The sequence below is a fragment of the Psammomys obesus genome, unplaced genomic scaffold (assembly GCF_907164565.1).
Source record: "Psammomys obesus unplaced genomic scaffold, mPsaObe1.curated_primary_1811, whole genome shotgun sequence".
Lineage (NCBI taxonomy): Eukaryota > Metazoa > Chordata > Mammalia > Rodentia > Muridae > Psammomys > Psammomys obesus.
Genome location: NW_026585689.1, coordinates 6,186,305 through 6,204,013, shown reverse-complemented (window position 1 = coordinate 6,204,013; position 17,709 = coordinate 6,186,305). Strand labels below are relative to the sequence as shown.

General features: G+C 37.5%; 1 protein-coding gene across 1 annotated transcript in view; it reads right to left on the bottom strand.

Moving 5' to 3' along the window:
- The window catches only part of Cblb (Cbl proto-oncogene B), a 201,183-nt gene that overhangs the window by 63,934 nt on the left and 119,540 nt on the right, over positions 1 to 17,709 (bottom strand). Inside the window, exons 7-9 of the mRNA XM_055593944.1 lie at positions 16,244 to 16,381; positions 12,667 to 12,754; positions 10,065 to 10,196 (exon numbers count right to left, since the gene is read on the bottom strand). Of these exons, the coding sequence (XP_055449919.1) occupies positions 10,065 to 10,196; positions 12,667 to 12,754; positions 16,244 to 16,381 (358 nt within the window). The remainder of the gene's footprint in view (positions 1 to 10,064; positions 10,197 to 12,666; positions 12,755 to 16,243; positions 16,382 to 17,709) is intronic.

Below are 17,709 nucleotides of genomic sequence, written 5' to 3'. Positions count from 1 at the left end.
CACATAAAGATCAAAGTGCAACTACTGAAACTAAAAAGAATTTATTCAAATTGAATCACAAAGCCCTATCATTTGTTGGTATAGCGACTGGAAGGTATAATAGCTTTCATTATACTCTCACTCCCAGGTCTACCTACATACAGCTCTGCCTAAGGATGGTCTGAATTTACACTACGTCTTTTCTCCTAAGACTGACTGTCTTTTCTTTGGAAAGAGGAAGAGGCCATTGACAACGGCATCCTGATAACAAGAGAAAGGCTGGACATGGTTCTTCTGAATTACTTAAGTACGTCTGCTAACCTTCCTACCTGGCAGTTTAGTTTTGTGAAAACTATTTTTGTGTGCAAGATTAGAAGATGTGAGAGTAGGTATCTCAAAAATTATTTTCCGATCAGTGTGACCTGTTGTTGGTAGTTCACATTACTCATAAGTGGGAAAGAATTACCAGTAAGTGACCCCTTTCATTTAGTTATTACCAGTAAGTGACCTGAACATGTGCATATTTTATGGATGTTAAATAGAAACAGCTACACTGTTTCCATTTTGATTGACAAACAGTTCACACTGGCTGAAATACACTGGGATAACTTCAGCCATCACTCTGTTTCTTTAACTTAACTACTGTCATATGCAAATGAGACATAAGCATAAATTTTCAAATGCTACTTTGGTTCCTCTGCCCTAGTTTCTGTCATATGGTTGACTGAATACAGATGAAGAATGTCTAGAATAGACATATAACTCATCAGGATTGTGCATCAATAATTAAAATAATGTTCCTGTCACCATACACTTAAGTCAAGATCACAGAACACATGTTATTGGAGATGAAAGAACAATAAATAATTCTGCTCTTAGTCCTTAAAATGTTTACAATTTGTGAATGCTAAGAGGAAGTATTTAAGATTCCTTCTAGACTAATTGAGTCAGTAGCTTTCACTTCCCAAATGTAGAAATACTTCAAAATTAAAGGCCTGAGAAGTTAACAGTGAAAACTACAGCTACCTAAATATTAGTTATGTAATATACTCATGGCACAGTAATTCAGATTTACATACCACCCATTAACACTAAGAATTACTATACATAAGCATAGCTTTAGGTAACATCAACGAATTTCCAGTGATACAAAATACGGAAAAATTAATGAGAAAACAAATCTGTTTTATTGTAAACCCTCTTATATGAGTGCCCAAGAGAACACTGCAAGTCCCAGCTGTTTCCAGATTCACCCATCAGTCATTGCACATACTAACATTTTCTATATTGCTCAGGGACACACATTTTCTCTTAGACATCTTAAGATAAGCATTACACATACAACTTATATGCTTTCAGAATCATTGAGACACACATTGACTAACACCCAATCACTTTCTTTAGAGTGGTATATGTGTGTTCCTAGAGCGAGGTGTATACAAGCCAGAAGTCCATGTTGGCTGTCTTCCTTTATTGCCTTTCACCTTAGTTGTGGACATAGAGTCTCTCAGTGAGACTGGACCTCACCATTTTGGTACACTTTCTGATCTGCAAGTCCTGTCCCTGATCCTTCCCCTTCCCACAGTCATGGTGTTGCAGACATGTACCAGGCTACAGGAGTGCTAGGAGGCCAAATTCAGTTCTTCAAGCTCGTGTAAAAACACTTACCCACCAAGACACCTACCGAGCCCACAGCTGATCATTCTTCTCACAAACACTATACATATGGTAGGCCCCAGGATATAAGAATATTCATAGGGGTCTCATTTTAGAGCACATTTCAAATTTTTTTCATGTGTCTCAGTGAATGTATCTAAGTGTTTTATCCCTATTAGTTATTTGTAATATATAACATCTTTCTATATTTTATGTAGTTTGAATTTACCACAAAGACCTTCATTAATGATGGCTTTATGGAATAATTTTATCAAAATCAACAGATTTAAGACTAGGTCACATCTTTATTAAACATTTCCACATTACAAAGGCTTTAATAATAATTTTGTATTGAGAGTATGTAAAAGAGGAAATAAAGAAAAAAATGCTCCAATGTAAAAGAGACCCTCTGTTTTGGTATTTTAAAATGGATGAGGGGGAAGACATTGGTGACTTAAAATCTTACACCTTTGATGTGGAAGATCTAGAGAATGTACAGTAAATCACAAAATGCTCCAAGGCATTCTGAATGAGAGCATGACTGGGCTTCTATAACCACCATGCCCTGGACAGTTAACTGCCTCTTATTTGCAAAATATAATGAAACAATGCACCACTTAAAGGGCACCGTTTGATCATAATGACTAATGGTTAAGTGAGGTTAACTAGTAGAAAGTTTAACAAAATACTGTACAAATTCCACTTGCAAGTAAAATATTTTCAAAACCAAGCAAATGTGAGCACCGAGGGAATGTAGCAGCAACGGAAAGAAAACTTAGTCCTGGAAGAATTCCATCTTTTCCAGAAATGAAGATGTTAAAGAGCAGGCCAATCAGTTCATGTCAGAGACAGTCCCTGTTCCTATTACAATGGAACCCACTTGGATACTGAACTGGCATGGGCTATATCTGTGCAGGGGTCTTAGGTTATCTCCATGTATAGTCCTTGGTTGGAATAGCAGTCTCAGAAGCAGCATTACCAGGCCACAGAAGAAGACACTGCAGCCACTCCTGATGAGACTTAATTGACTAGGATCAGAAGGAAGGAAAAGAAGTCCTCCCCTATCAGTGGACTTGGGGAGGGGCATGCATGCAGAGGGTGGAGGAAGGGAGGGCTTGGGATGGGAGGAGGGAGGGAACCACGGGGGAGGGATACAAAGTGAGTAAAGTGTAATTAATAAAGAAAAAAAGAAACAGAAATGAAGATGATTTTGAAGGTACAAAATCATTAGTATACACTGCTTAACCATAGCTAGAAAAAGGGAAGTCTGCTATTCGGTACTATCAAGGAGCTTTTATAAACCATTTATCTGATATTAACTCATTTGTCCCAGCATATAGTCACAGTCTCCATTCTGATTTTCTCAGCAAGAAAATCTAGGGTTTACCCAGACTGATGAATGCCACACTTAGTTAGGCAACTGCACAGGGAATCAAGGCAAAGAGGCCCGTTTCCAGAGCCTAATCATTTCATTCTAACACTTTACTGTAATACGGGAATTTCTCAGTCTCAGGTCATGGTCTAGGTAAAGTTTCACATGAACTTCTGATTATTTACTGACAGGAAACATTTTTGCCAAGCTGTTATGCTCACATTGCAAGTTTCAACATAAAAGAGGCGACGACAGTCAATGAATTCCCAGGAGGGTGACAGCTCATTGCAGCAATCACAGCATTCAGTGGCCTGACAGCAAGCGTATTCATCCTACAGCCTGACGCTTAAATCTACAGCAGTGGTTCTCAAACTGGCGGGCTGCAACCCCTTTGGGAGTCGCAGAACAGATACCCGGCATATCAGATATTTATGCAACAATTCCTAACAGTAGCAAAATCACAGTTATGAAGAAGCATCGAAATAATTTTATGGTTAGTGGTCACTACAACATGACGAACTATTCAAGGGTCCCAGCATTAGGAAGGTTGAGAAACACTGGAGTATCTAGAGTATCAGTCACGTTGTCCCTAAGCTTATAGTCAGAAGGCATTTAACTTAATTCAATTTTTAAACAAACAAACAAACAAACAAAAAAAACCAGAAAGACTCATGAGGTAACAGAAATGTCTCTGAGATTAAGAGCATTTGTTGTTCTTGCAGAGAACCAGGGTTCAGTTCCTAGCACCCACATGGTGGTTCACCCCTACTTGTAACTCTACTTTTGGAGGATCCAGTGTCCTTTTCTGCTTTCCACAGGTACCAGTTGTATGTCTGTGTGGCACATAGACATACCTGCAGGCAAACCATTCATACACATAAAATAAAAATACATCTTCAAAAACAATGAGCCACATTAGAGTTTTAGTGTCAACTAATAATGTTTCCAAAGTGTTTGTTACAATCTGGATATTGTGATATGGTGAGAATCCTCTATTTAGTTGGTAGTCTCAGTCAGTCTCCAGTATTTGTTCTCTAAGATTTTATTTTCTCTGAGATGGGTGAGGTGGTTCAGCAGGTAAAGGCACTTTCCTTGAAGCCTGTAGACCTGGAACAGACACAGTTTGATACAGAGAAGTGCACTTATCTGTAATCCCAGCACTTCTGTGACAAAATGGGAAGCAGAGAGAGGAAAAGTGGCCAGACAGCTCTCTGGCAGGACTGCTCAACTGGAGTACTCAGCAGGGCTCAGTAAGAGGAACCCTGCCTCACTCAGCAGGGTGAAAGCACAGGTCAGGCTCCTCACAGTTTCCTCTGATTTACACCCTCTGCCTTGCTCGGGTCCTTCTCTCAGGCCTCTGTAATCCTAGTCATGCCTGCTCCAGTGCTCTGACTCAGACTGTCCCTACAATATTTCTGGACAAAACTCACAATTCTTTTAGTACTCCTCCAAGGAATGAGAAGCTCCATTTCGTCCTACCAGCCTAATTCAAAAGAAATACAACAGAAGTCAAGGAAAAAATTATCCATTGTAAACAATCTTGAAGGCAAACATTTTACTTTTTGCTAAAAATTTTCAGTAAGGGTAGAAATTTGAATATTGCTTTTAAAAGAAATCAGAATAATAAGTTTTTCTTACTAAGACAAAAGTAGTGAGTTTAATTCTTGCCCCTCCCTACAAAGTTCTCTTTAATCATGTGGTCTTAAAGCCATCTTCCTATATTTGCATGTATTCACTGCTAAGTCTTTTCTTAAAAAGTATCTGAATAAAAATATAGGAAAAACAAAACAAGAGAAGTTCATTTTTCTTTTAATTAAATTAAAGCTCTTGGCAGTAATTCAAAATATAGCGGCCTAGCATTGGCAGCGATAGTCATTTTTATTTTCGAGAGTTAAACCGAGGTTGGTGTCTGTGTCACCTGAAAGCTCAGAAGTCATTTAGCAGACTCTGTAAAAACACGTTACTTTCCCGGCTACTTTACATGCTGCGGGCCTGCTGCACTGCACTGGTGTTTTACAGACTGTGCACAAAGGGACTGAGGGCTGTGCAGATGCCGGTGTCCTTGGCGTCTTACTGACATGTGAAGGAGAGCCTGCAAGCTTTACTGACCAAGAGTGGGACAGAGAAGCAGCACCTGGGGTAAACAACCTCACAGGGTAGGGGAAGCTGATTATTTAACTTATTCGATACGCTGTGCAAACTCTTCTATGGTTACTCAATTTATTAAATAACACAGATGTTTCAAAAACTGAAAAAAAAATCTGACACCTCTTTGGGGGTATGACTAACAGGCCATTATGATAGCAATTAATGAGCAAGTGCTGACAGTCTGTACAGCTACCACTACTGTGCCTTTGTTGGGTTTGCTATTAATTACATCAAATTAAAGTCTCTAATGATTTGAATTAAACCAAAATAGGGTATCAAGTGAAAGACAATTTGGGTGAAGGAGGACTTGCAAAAAATGTACTTTCTTGAACAGATTATGATTTACCATCCAGGTTCAGTGTTCCCTGTTGGTCTCTGACTGATTCATCCTAACTTCTTAGCAGGCATACATTTCCCTAAAATCATTTTCATATCAGCACACCCAACCAAAGAACAGAAAGATAAAAGGAAACTGTCTAATGTCCATAATTAAACCTGCAGGAAAAGTAGATACTCGTTTCAGGTAGTTATTGGAAATAATCCCATCTTTAAAACATCCAGAAGTGATTTTAGAGTAAAATTATATCTGAACTTTCTTCTAGCTCAGAGATGGCTGGAGAGAAGCCAGCTGTTCAAGAGATACTCTTTTTTTTTTTTACGTTCTTTTTATTTTATTTTAATTCTTTATTAATTATACTTTATTCACTTTGTATAGCCCCTGTGGTTCCCTCCCTCCTCCCATCCCAATCCCTCCATTCCTCAACCTTCTGCATGCATGCCCCTCCCCAAGTCCACTGATAGGGGAGGTCTTCTTTTCCTTCCTTCTGATCCTAGTCAATTAGGTCTCATCAGGAGTGGCTGCAGTGTCTTCTTCTGTGGCCTGGTAATGCTGCTTCCCCCTCAGGGGGAGGTGATTAAAGAGCAGGCCAATCAGTTCATGTCAGAGACAGTCTCTGTTCCTATTACAATGGAACCCACTTGGATATTGAACTGCCATGGGCTACATTAAGATCTGGAGAGGACAGGAACTCTACAAGGAGAGCAACAGAACCAAAAAATCTGAGCACAGGGGTCTTTCCTGAGACTGATACTCCAACCAAGGACTATGCATGGAGATAACCTAAGACCCCTGCACAGAAGATATACTTTTTAAAGTAACAGTAAACAGAACAGGCTTGATGGCATGGGGAGCAAATGCTGGTGTGTCCAGGCCGGCTTCTATCAAAGAACTGTTGTACGGCAACCACAACAATAGATTTTTGCTGTGCATGATTTACCTGAAAAGCTTAACTTTTTCTCTGGCAGGAAAAATGGACAATCCCATGAAATAAAACCAACAGCTTTAAAGGAAAAAGAAAAAAAAATGACTGTAGTATATCTTTTTGGAACACAGGCAAAGCAAAAAGACAGAGACATCTGCTTTTTGCTACAACCTGCCCTTCAGCACAGAACTCCAACACTTGGGAAATTTCAAGTAAATCTGTAACTTTAGATCCAAAGTTTGACAATACATTACAGAAGGCAAGAAATGTTCTGATGGCTGTGTTCTGTTTATGTGCATACAGTTAGCTGAGTCCAGTGAGCCTCCAACTGAGGGTCTAGATAGGAAGTTGTTGCTGAATGTTTTCAACTCCGTTTTAGTTGAACTAACTTTGTAAGACTTGTTCTTACTAGGACAGCCATTTTCAGTAACATGTTTAAAGGATCACAAAGTACTGCTGTTGGTGCACTAACTGGAGAGAGCGCGGCACAGACCTCCTGGTCAGCAAGAGCACACCATGTGACAACTGCGTGTAAAAGAACGTGTGCTCCACACCAGAGTAGAAACGCCCAGTATTAAGTTGATACATTTTCACTAGTGAGACCCCACTCAGACTCAGCGATTCCAGACTGTCACTTTAGAAATTGAAAGCCTCGACAAGTTATTTAAGAACGAGGAAAACATACATCAGGCACCTGCGAGTAATTCTTGGGAGAACACAGTAAGTAGAAACTAGGTGCCGTGCCTGTCAGTGCCAGCAGTCCAGCTAGCACAGGGTTAAATCAGGAGGCTCACTGGCCACAGCACAGAACACATGGATCCGTGGTGCAAGTTTTAAGACTCACTTATAGGGAGAGTGCAGGCAAAGGTCTCTGTAAGATCAGTGTCTTCTCAGGAAGAACACTCTAGGACAAGAACTCCATGAGGCTATCCAGAGATGATTGCAGTACTGTCCACTTAAGAATAATCTCATACCCTCACGCTTTCCTTCATGGCATCTGACCAGAAAATCACATATCAAGTCACCACCTACATACAGGTACATCAGCAATCCATAGTCTAGATGATAAATGGGTACATATGTAAATATTTACAATATAATTAGGAAAAAGCTCATAGAATCATATAAATTGAACCGGAATATTTGTTAAAACACTAATTTGTGAGGAGGTATCAAGATTAATACTGAGATCAAATTTCGCCTATTTTTCCTTGGTGTAGATGTCAAATCCGACACTCAGCTTAGGATAACAGTACTCACTAGTAGTGTAAGTGTAATTTAATGGGACTCCTTTCAACTTCATGAACACCTTTGAAATAGTTACTTTTTTAAAATGTCACTTAATAAATGATTAATTACTAGTATTTTCTCATATCACTTCTACTAGTTTCCCCAAACACTGTTTGCAGTGCTCGATCATGTATGTACTTCCTCAATTTCTAAAAGTAACACTGAGAAACAGCAAAGGCTACTAATTTATGAATACTACTGGACACATCTACACATAAGGTCACTAACACCAATATGAAAATATGTGCAAGGCATCCGGGAACTGATTACCAGAAAGAAAGAGGAACTACACACACCCTGTGGAGAATGTTCAGCAATATACAGAAAAGCTGCGGTGATGTAAAAGGCAGAGCATTAACAATACAGGAGGAAGAAGCTGGAAATAATCCCATGGCCCTTTACACCACACACTGAAACAGAGCTTTACAGAAAACTGAAACAAACAAACAAAAAGATAAGCAGTCCTTTTAAAAATATACAGAATTAACGCACCTTCTCTTGTTTTACATTCAGGCATACATTTGAAAACCGACCTTGGGCTACACTATATCTGGCACTCGTAAGTCACATTAAACAATAGCTTTCATTTGGGTCAAGCCAATGGAAGTAGGTTAATCCGACTCCTTTGCTGATAGCAAGTACAGCACTAGATCAAACGTGAACTCCCATAATGCATGACATGGTCACACTGCATTTTTCAGGACTGGGGCAGGGGGCCCAGGTGTGCACTAGCCTAAATTTATGCATTCTTTAAAGTGGGGGGGGGGAGTATTTTCTGTCAGGAACACGTGGGACCATAATCCTAGGTAGAATGATCAAGTCACTACAGCATGGGAAGAGATTCAACTTGGCTTCTCCTTAGTTCAATATTCGTCCTGTGGTTCCTGAATGCGTGTCAGGTGAAGCAGTTTTGAATACCCCTTCACAGACGGTCAGTGGGAAGGTGAAAGGTCAACAACACTTTGTACCAGTGCGTCTGAAATGCCCTAAGGATTGGATGGATCTGACTTCCACCAGCATATGAAAATTTATCGCAAGTCGTTTTCAAGAAGGCCTTGCCAAGTGCACAGAATGATTACTGTTAACAGAAACAACCATCCAGTCCCCATCTGCTGGGAATGATTCTTGCTGATGCTGCACCAAGTCCCTTCCTTCCTCCAGAAATTCCCTGTGCTGTGCAGATTCATCACCAAAATGAAAAGGTTGCAGAAAGTTAGGGCAAAGGTGTGAGGGAAACCTAAGGTAACATAAAACCAAAAGCATATTGAAGGAGTCAGGCAAGGGGATGCTGGTCGAATTTACTGTGGTGACAATGAGGCCTACGAGCTCACAGAGGACTAGGAAAACCTAAAAAAACTCTATTTATTCCTAGTTCTTCCCTGTTCTCTATCCCATTTCTAAAGTCTCTGCGGGGAGGAAAGGGTCTTTTAAAAACTATGAAATTGTGAACGTTATTACATTTATTGTCAATCCATGAGCTCAACAGGTACTATCAGCCTCTGAGACACTTTGTCTCTTTTCATACACCAACCGTCCCATTTTCCCTCATGTCAGAAGCCTGGAGTTGGAAAGAGAAGGGCAGGTTTAAAATGCTTTGCTTTCCAAATTAATCGACATATCGCTACTTACAACAGGCTACATTAAGTAGTGAACTGCAGGACGGCCTGATCAAAACCTTCTCTCAAACAGTCAAAACTGGAATATAAGTTAAAGACCTACAAACGAGTCATTGGGGGAAAGCAGCTTTTTCTGTGTCCTTATTCTAAAGCATTAAGCCACTTTGTGTTTAGTGCTGTCCTAACCACAAACAGGAAGGATGCTAATCGTTGATTGAGTTTCTCAAAGTTGAAAACTGGCTGTTTGGGTAGAAACTGCTTCAGGGACATGCTTCCCTAAATCCCCTGTTTTGGTCTCACAAAAGCAGTCATATACATGTGTGAGACATGAACCAGGGCTCAGGAGAAAAGAAATCTGATTGTCAGCAGCAGCAGCAGATTTCTCTGCTGCAGTTTACCATGCTTCAAAATCTTCCCAGGAACACAGTCTATGTTAGACTAAACGTGTTCACCTGGTAAATTAATATCTGTGCCATCCTGAAATAAATGGCATGACAGATGCAGTACCACTTGGAATCAGCAGGAACTTAAGTTACACACGTGAAAGAAACAAAATACAAAACATAGCAGAAATGTCAATTTCTATACACTCAAAATAATAAGCTTTAAAAGAAATTACTATTTTAGTTAAAACAGTTGTAAGCATTACTCCCTGAGTGATTGAGAAGTAGAAACCTGAGAGGGTGAGTGTGATTAGGACACAGAGAAGCGCCTGTGCTGCCGCAGAGAGCGCGGACCTACCTGCCACGCGGTAAGGCACGAGGTGCACATGAGATGCCCACAAGGCTCAATCTTGACATCTTTGTCGTTCTCCGCACAAATCTTACAGAGCTGGAAGGTGGAGCCCATTTCACAGTACAGTTCATACTGCTCCTACAACACAGGGAAGCAGGGCCGATGGTTAGTGGTTTTCTAGAGTGAAGTATTAACATGGAACTCACTCAAGGACAGTGACTTACAGGCTGTGTCCCACACTTGAACTTGTCAGAATTATGTTACCATTTAAGAGAACATTTTAAATTGATATTCATGATTTGGTCTACAAAATCAATGTTTTGGACATCTGAGATCTTGGCATCAGTTTTATGGGTTTTTTTTGTTTTTTGTTTTTTGTTTTCTTAATCTCTGGGTTACTTAAGAAAGGACATGCTTCACTAGCTACAGACAATACCTACAGTTTCAGAATGACAATATTAATGACATACTCTTCTCTTTTTTTCCTTTCTTCCTTCCTTCCTTCCTTTTTTTTTTTTGGTAAATGTCATACACTAATTCTACCTCATTATCAAACTAAGCAAGTGTGTTCTGGATATCACACTTTACTTATTTGACATGTTTAGAAATCTGAGGTGAAGGATAAGCAACATTCCCTTCTTCTCCAGGCATGCTGCCATACTTGTTGTAGTACAGAAGCACATGCATGGCATGCAGTGAAGAAAAACACTGATCAGTCACACTGAGTTTCAGTTACTTCTCCCAAATTCAAAAGTCTTCAACTCTAAAGTACATGAAAAGTAATTGTCTTAACAACTAAGAACTGGCTTAGTCAAGCATAGAACGTTTTACACAGTGAACCTCAGGGAACAAATACTGAAATTTTCTGCGTGATAAAGAAAAAGAAAACGCAGACTAGTAAATGTAAAAAAAAAAATATTCAAGATTTTTTTATGAGTTTGTAAAAATTAAGTCATATTTTAGTGAAGAAATGCAAACAAAATACCAGTGCATGAGTAGAAAAAATAAATGCTGATTTTTATTATGTGACTACTAAAACACTGCAAAGATTTTATTTGTGTGTAGATAAACACACATATATAAATGGACATCTATACATCTCATCCACTAGGATATTTGTCTGATATTTAATAAACTAAACAAGGACAAGGAAAGAAAACAAGGTGGAAAAGAATTATTATCAAAATAAGTTAGAGGCGGTTGAGGATCCTGAGCACTGAGATCACCCATGAACTTGCTCAAGTCAGTCTGCAGCTATAACATGCGCAAGTCAAGTGTAGGCAATCTGTTGTACTCTAACGGTAAGACTGTTCTATGTGAACCTGAAGGGACCACACTGTTCTTGCAGATTTCTGCATAGCTTCATTGACTTATTTTTGTAGTATTAGGGTCCAAAGTAACAAGCTCAAACATGTTATGAAGGTGTTTGCCAACTGAGGTCATCTTCAGCCCAATTTTCATTTTCTGAAAGTGGATCCAGAAAGAGGAATGATCTCTTATTAATACCCCTTTATACATATTAGAAAATATATGTTATGTAGCAGACATATATTAAATTTTAAATGCCTTCCATAAACAATACATATACATGATGAGTGTCCCTCAAACTTCAGTATATCAATATTCTGGACATTGAAGCCAATAGACATTTTCTTACCACCTTTGACTTTTACTATTTATCAAAGTACGAACATATTTAAAATATAAACTGTTATAAAATCAACTTGGCAAAACTGTGTTCAAGTCTTCCCTTCATGCTCTCTTCAATTCCTCAATAATTCTTCAGTTAAGCATGTTTCCAGTATGGCATCTTTGGGAATTCACAATCGTATATTCATACATGGCAGCTCGTTTTTAAAAAGTGGACTTATACAATGTAAGTTTTAAAGGTGAAATGTTACACACGTAAGTTCTCAGTCAACAGAGACATGTACAGGACAAGCTGCGGGAATTCCCAATGAGTACACAGGGCTCCCAACCTGCTGTTTTTTCACGTAGCACAACCACTGTGAGCAGCTATAGGTGATTCAGTCCACTATCGAACATTTCAGTATTTTGTAATGTGTGGCTTTGTGAAAACACTGCAGCGAACACTGAACATGGCGGTGTGTAGATCCTCCGGTGCACAGGAAAGAAGCATACACGTGCCGTTTGCTACCAAAAGATGTTTTCACTTAGATTCTTGCTTTACCAAAATTTATGTAAAGAGTTTATCATGTTCTCAGAGTCCCTGAGACTGTCAAACTGGATTTATAAAATTATAATTATTATTTTCAGTGCTCTTCAATTATGTATTTGACTTTAAAAACCTTAACACAAAAATGATCATTTCTTATCCATTTTGCTTTTCATGCATTTCTCTCCTTACATCTATGTACCTACATCCTGATTTATCTACCGCTAGATAAATGTCAATATTAGATTGCAAGAATTACTATTAACAACAAGAAACTTATTTCAGAGATCATCAAATTTCTTTTTAGTTGCAGAATTCCTGGTGTTATCATGTTAAAAACTTGTACTTTTGAACACAATGTGGTAGAGGTTCAGATTTATTTCTGAGGTAGTATAGATATGCATAAATTATAGTTCCAAAAATCATTCTTACCTGTGTAACTTTTATATGATCATGAGGTGTAGGTTCACATAATCCGGTTAAATCAGGGTTATAACTTCGCCCATCAGGATAAAGATAACTGAATTTAAACAAAAAAATATTATATTATTTTATTTTTTTAATTTTTCTTTTTTATTAGTTACATTTTATTAACTGTATCCCAGCTGTATCCCACTCCCTTATTCCCTCCCAAACCCTCCCTCTCTCCCTCATCTCCTCCCATGCCCCTTTCCAAGTCCACTGATTGGGGAGGACCTCCTCCCCTTTCATCTGACCTGAAACATTATTATTTTAAATATGAGGCTTTACTGCAAGTAAGTCTAAGCAGATTCTATCTTTAGCCTCATGTTTTATTGTCCTTTTTCTGTAAATCAACAACATATTCTTGCACTGTTTGCACCATAAGAAATGCCTAACATAAATGAATATAATCAATTTCAATAAAAACCTGTTAGCAATATATTCCTCATAAAGTTACTTCCTCTTGGTAGGACTGCCTTGCCAGGCCATAGGGGAAGAGGATATGCTCAGTCCTGATGCAACTTGATGAGCTGAGGTGAATTAGAAAGGGAGATCCCCTTTTCTCAAGAATATGCAAGGGGGGTAGGAATCAGAGGAAGGGTGAGACTGGGAGGGGAGGAGGGATGGGGTACAACTAGGATGTAACTTAAATTAAAAAAATATATATATATACATATATATATATAGAAAAAAGAAGAAAAAACATTTCACAGATTAAAAAAAAGTTAATTTAGTAATAAGTTATGTCCTATTCTAAAGCCACATGAATATATTTCTACTTGCAGTTGCTATATACTTTATGGGAAGCATCATAACTGCATCATATTTATGTCATGTTGAGATCACATGGAGAGAAAAAACATAATTAAGCCATAACTATGTTCTAAATAATAAAGCTTTTTCATGTGTCTGGTGTCTTTTCCCAGTCTCCCAGTCTTTTTCTCTACCCATGTCCACTCCCACTAATATGCATACATGCACACAATGACCAAATGAGCACACTGTAAAATATGTACTAAAAACTGGAAAATATAATAATTCCATATTTTATTGATTTCAGTAAATTCACACAGACATACTTGCAGATACAAGGCTTTCTTCTAAGAATTGAACACTGAGCTAAAGTTATAATAAGGGATCTCCTTGTTAAAACATCTAGTTTATTGTCATTAAATGTCATTTTTAATAAAACATGACTGTAATGTTATTGCTGGTATAACTAGTTCAATAAAAGTGATTAAAATATTGTTGAATTTTTTTCCTATATTATAAAGCTTAATAAAAATTTTAAAATATGGAGTAGCAACTATTTCGATGAAAGTCTAGAAAATGTTTTGATGAAAAAAGAAAAACCTTAAAACTCTTTTTAAAATTTTTCAAACATTAAAAATCTTTCGGTGAAGTAGCTACAAACATTATAGTAAGCAATATTAGAAAATTATGCTAGACAAAGAGAAAACTGGAATTATAGGACAGAATAGTCTCACATAGTAAAAGACAGATTGGTGTAAGTTTTCATTGACTTAGTAAGAAAAGGAATGGACTCATCTGATATGAATTTAGTGTCACTATAGGACAAATAATTCTTACAATATTAACCTGGGAATAATAAACAAAATTGGGTATCTTTCTTCTCAAATCATGAAACTGCTATTAAAAGTATTATTATTCAATACTCAACTCATCAAACTACATACAGATTCTAGGGAGAAGTCCAACTTGGAAAATTGCAGAAATGCAAATGAAGATGCCAAAGAAAACCAACAAGGCTCTATCTAACCCATCAGAGGCATCTCAGTGACTTGCTTCTCAGTATACCCAGAATGCCACATAGGTTCCTGCCCCCACCACTGAGGAAAAGTGGCATCTTAGCTACTACCAGCATACACTTGTCATCATTGTCACAGCATTGCTTCAACTGCAAAAGAAAACATCTCTCTTTGATGCCATCCTTTAGTTCAAAACAATCCTCCAAAATTAAAATTATGTTTAATTCATCCAAATCGACTGTGGGGGTTATATTTAAACAGCCAATAGAGATAGCTCTTGGTGCATATGTGTTTCTGTGTGTGCATACACATATTGAAAGTGGACTGGCTTAGGAATTCAGAGCGTTTATTATCCTTCAAGAAAAAGTCCTAGTTGTTACTTATGTTTTCGGTTGGCTTTTGAGAAACAGAAGGCACAAAATACAAAAGAAAAACAAAAAAACAACGAACTAACCAACAAACAAAACAAAAATCAAAACCACTCACATCGGTCTATGCAGTTTTGACAACCTGTATCTTCTTTACAAGTTTAAAAAAAGCACATATAAGGGTAAATCAAAAGGTTCACATAGAAATCTTTAATGTACTAGAAGTAAAGCATGAAAGCATGCAAATTTGTGATGATCTGGAGATCAAAAGAGAAATGTATATTCGGTACTACAACCTGTCAGACATTTCCCATATAACTAATTTCTCAAAGCTGTGCGTCCTGAAAAATAACAATAATCCGTTCTTGATGGGGCAGGAAGGTGTACACCAGAATCCCTGTAATGCAGCACTCCAGAGGTTGAGGCAGGAAGATGGAGAGGTAAAGGTCAGCTTGGCCTACAGAGTGAGTTTAAAGGACAGTATGAAAAATACACTTGAGGACCAGTATCAAACAGCCAAAGAAAATAATCAAATACTAACAAAAGAATTAATTTCCCTCACATTGAATTCATTTTCTTCCTTCTATGTTTGAAAACCTTGTTTCTTCCTTTCTTCCTCTGCCTTGTTCATTTTCGCTGTTTAGTAATTTCTGTAGAAAAGGTAGTATCTAAATCACTCACTATCTATCTATGCTGGTGGATTATCTCCTGCAAGGCTCCCAACAGTCCTTCACAACCCTTCCTTTAAGCCGGGTCACATGAATCTGTGTTGCTGACCAAAAGAAAGAGTGAAAGAAAGGGGCAGAGTGGTATAGTGACACTAAGAATACAAGGAGAGGGTAAAGAAAATAGTAAATTTCTAAAACTCAAAAGAGCAGTGTGTACTGGCTGGGAGGGCCTGACAGGTTGTCCAGCATTTGGGGCTGGAGACATTGTAGGAAGAAAACTTATAGCAACAAATTAACAACAGGTTGGCTTGAACTGAGGTTAGCTATTAACATATAATTCCAGAATCTGGACTCTTTGTTAAGATGAATAAAAAGACCTACAAATAAAAAGGAAAATAGAGAGGTAGAAGATTAAAAGAATAAAAAAATCTAGTATCCAGAACAAAAAGTAGCACTCAATTTAGCTTTTCATGAATTAAGAGCTATGAATTACTCTGAAGTAGAAACAGCATATACACATATTTTAAAAGTACTTTTATGTTTCAGCATTTTTTTTGATGCTAGAATCTGTCTGCTCTATATAATTATGGTGCCATAAAATGACAGCTTAGGCATGAATAAAAGAGGTCTATTTCTTAGTCTTAAGGTAAACCACAAAGTGAGATAGCCTTACTATCTGTCCTGTGCTTAGGCAGTCTCTAGTTTTCAAATTTGCAAGTTGAAAGAACCGTATCATACTTACAAGCCTTCCCTGCTGCCATCAATCAGGGCCTGGAATAGGGGCTTGTTATGAGGTATGGTCTGCAGGATGTTGCCGTCCCCAGTCACATAACCAATGGCCCACTGTCCCAGCCGGGTGCAGCTTAACCGGAAAATGTAGCTAGGAAACACGATAGAGACCTGCATTCACACTCAAAGAAGCCATGTCATCCACTAACCAATTCGTTAGTTTCTTGTCTGCTTGAGCAGACTTGTTTAGAATTACTGATCGAAATTTGTATCCTTTTCCACAATTTAACACTAGGGTACCTCACTGTTATCAATCTGTGAAAGAAACACCGATGATAATTCTTGCTCACTTAACTATCTCCAGAGTCCTATTTAAAATAAATGAAGCTAAAAACCACCAAGAGTCTCACTGCCACCACCCTTAGGGATGTGTGGGAATGTGACTGCTACGCTGCAGCTGCAGCATAAATCATCTTTGGAGAAGGATAAAATGAAGCAAAAAGCTAAATAATTAATTTATCCACCACAGAATCTGAACCAGGAATTCAATATATTACTTTACCATTTAGGCACTAAAATTTGGTCACACACTTGTTTAATGCTTTCTTGCAGGCATTTCAGTGATTCATCTTTAAACAAATCTCATAAGAGCTCAACTATATCAGTTACAAAACAAACTTGATAAATTCTTAGCTGCTACTCAACCTGCCAGTAAAATATCTTTCCAAAGGCAGTCAATGTAATTCAAACACCGGTCATTCAAATGAGTGATAAATCTCTTAAATTAATTTTAACTAAAAGGAAATGCTGACATGATTTTAAATTTATTGTCACTTATTTATTCATTTCAATACATTATCCCTCTTTATAGCAATGTATGACACTCAATCTTACAGTCATGATTTTAGTATCTGGATGGCACAGTCAGTCCAACTATCAGACCAAAAGTAAGTTATGTTAAGCCCTCTGGCTATATTTAAGTTGTAATATGAATACATAAAATAAGTGGAAAAAGTGAGAAAAGTTTCTCGTTTTAGTTACTGATAAATAGAACACATTAAAATATTCCATACACTAGAGTTTAGCAGCACAAAAGATGGTTTGTCGCTAGATTTAATACCATGTATGTTTAGTACAATGACGTTTCAGTTAATAAGAAAATCAGGTTTCAAAGAGAAGAAGAATTTGTTGAAAGCTGTCAGAAAGGGTATTTTCAAATTAGTCTAAACAGATTCCCTTAAAAATCCCTGATGATAAAATATTGACCTATAATTACTGCTATGATTAATCAGGAACAGAAAAAAATATTTCTACTCAGATCAGACTATTATCTGATTATATTATATTATATTATATTATATTATATTATATTATGTTATGTTATGTTATGTTATGTTATGTTATGTTATGTTATATTATATTATATTATATTATATTATATTATATTATATTATATTATATTATATTATATTATATTAT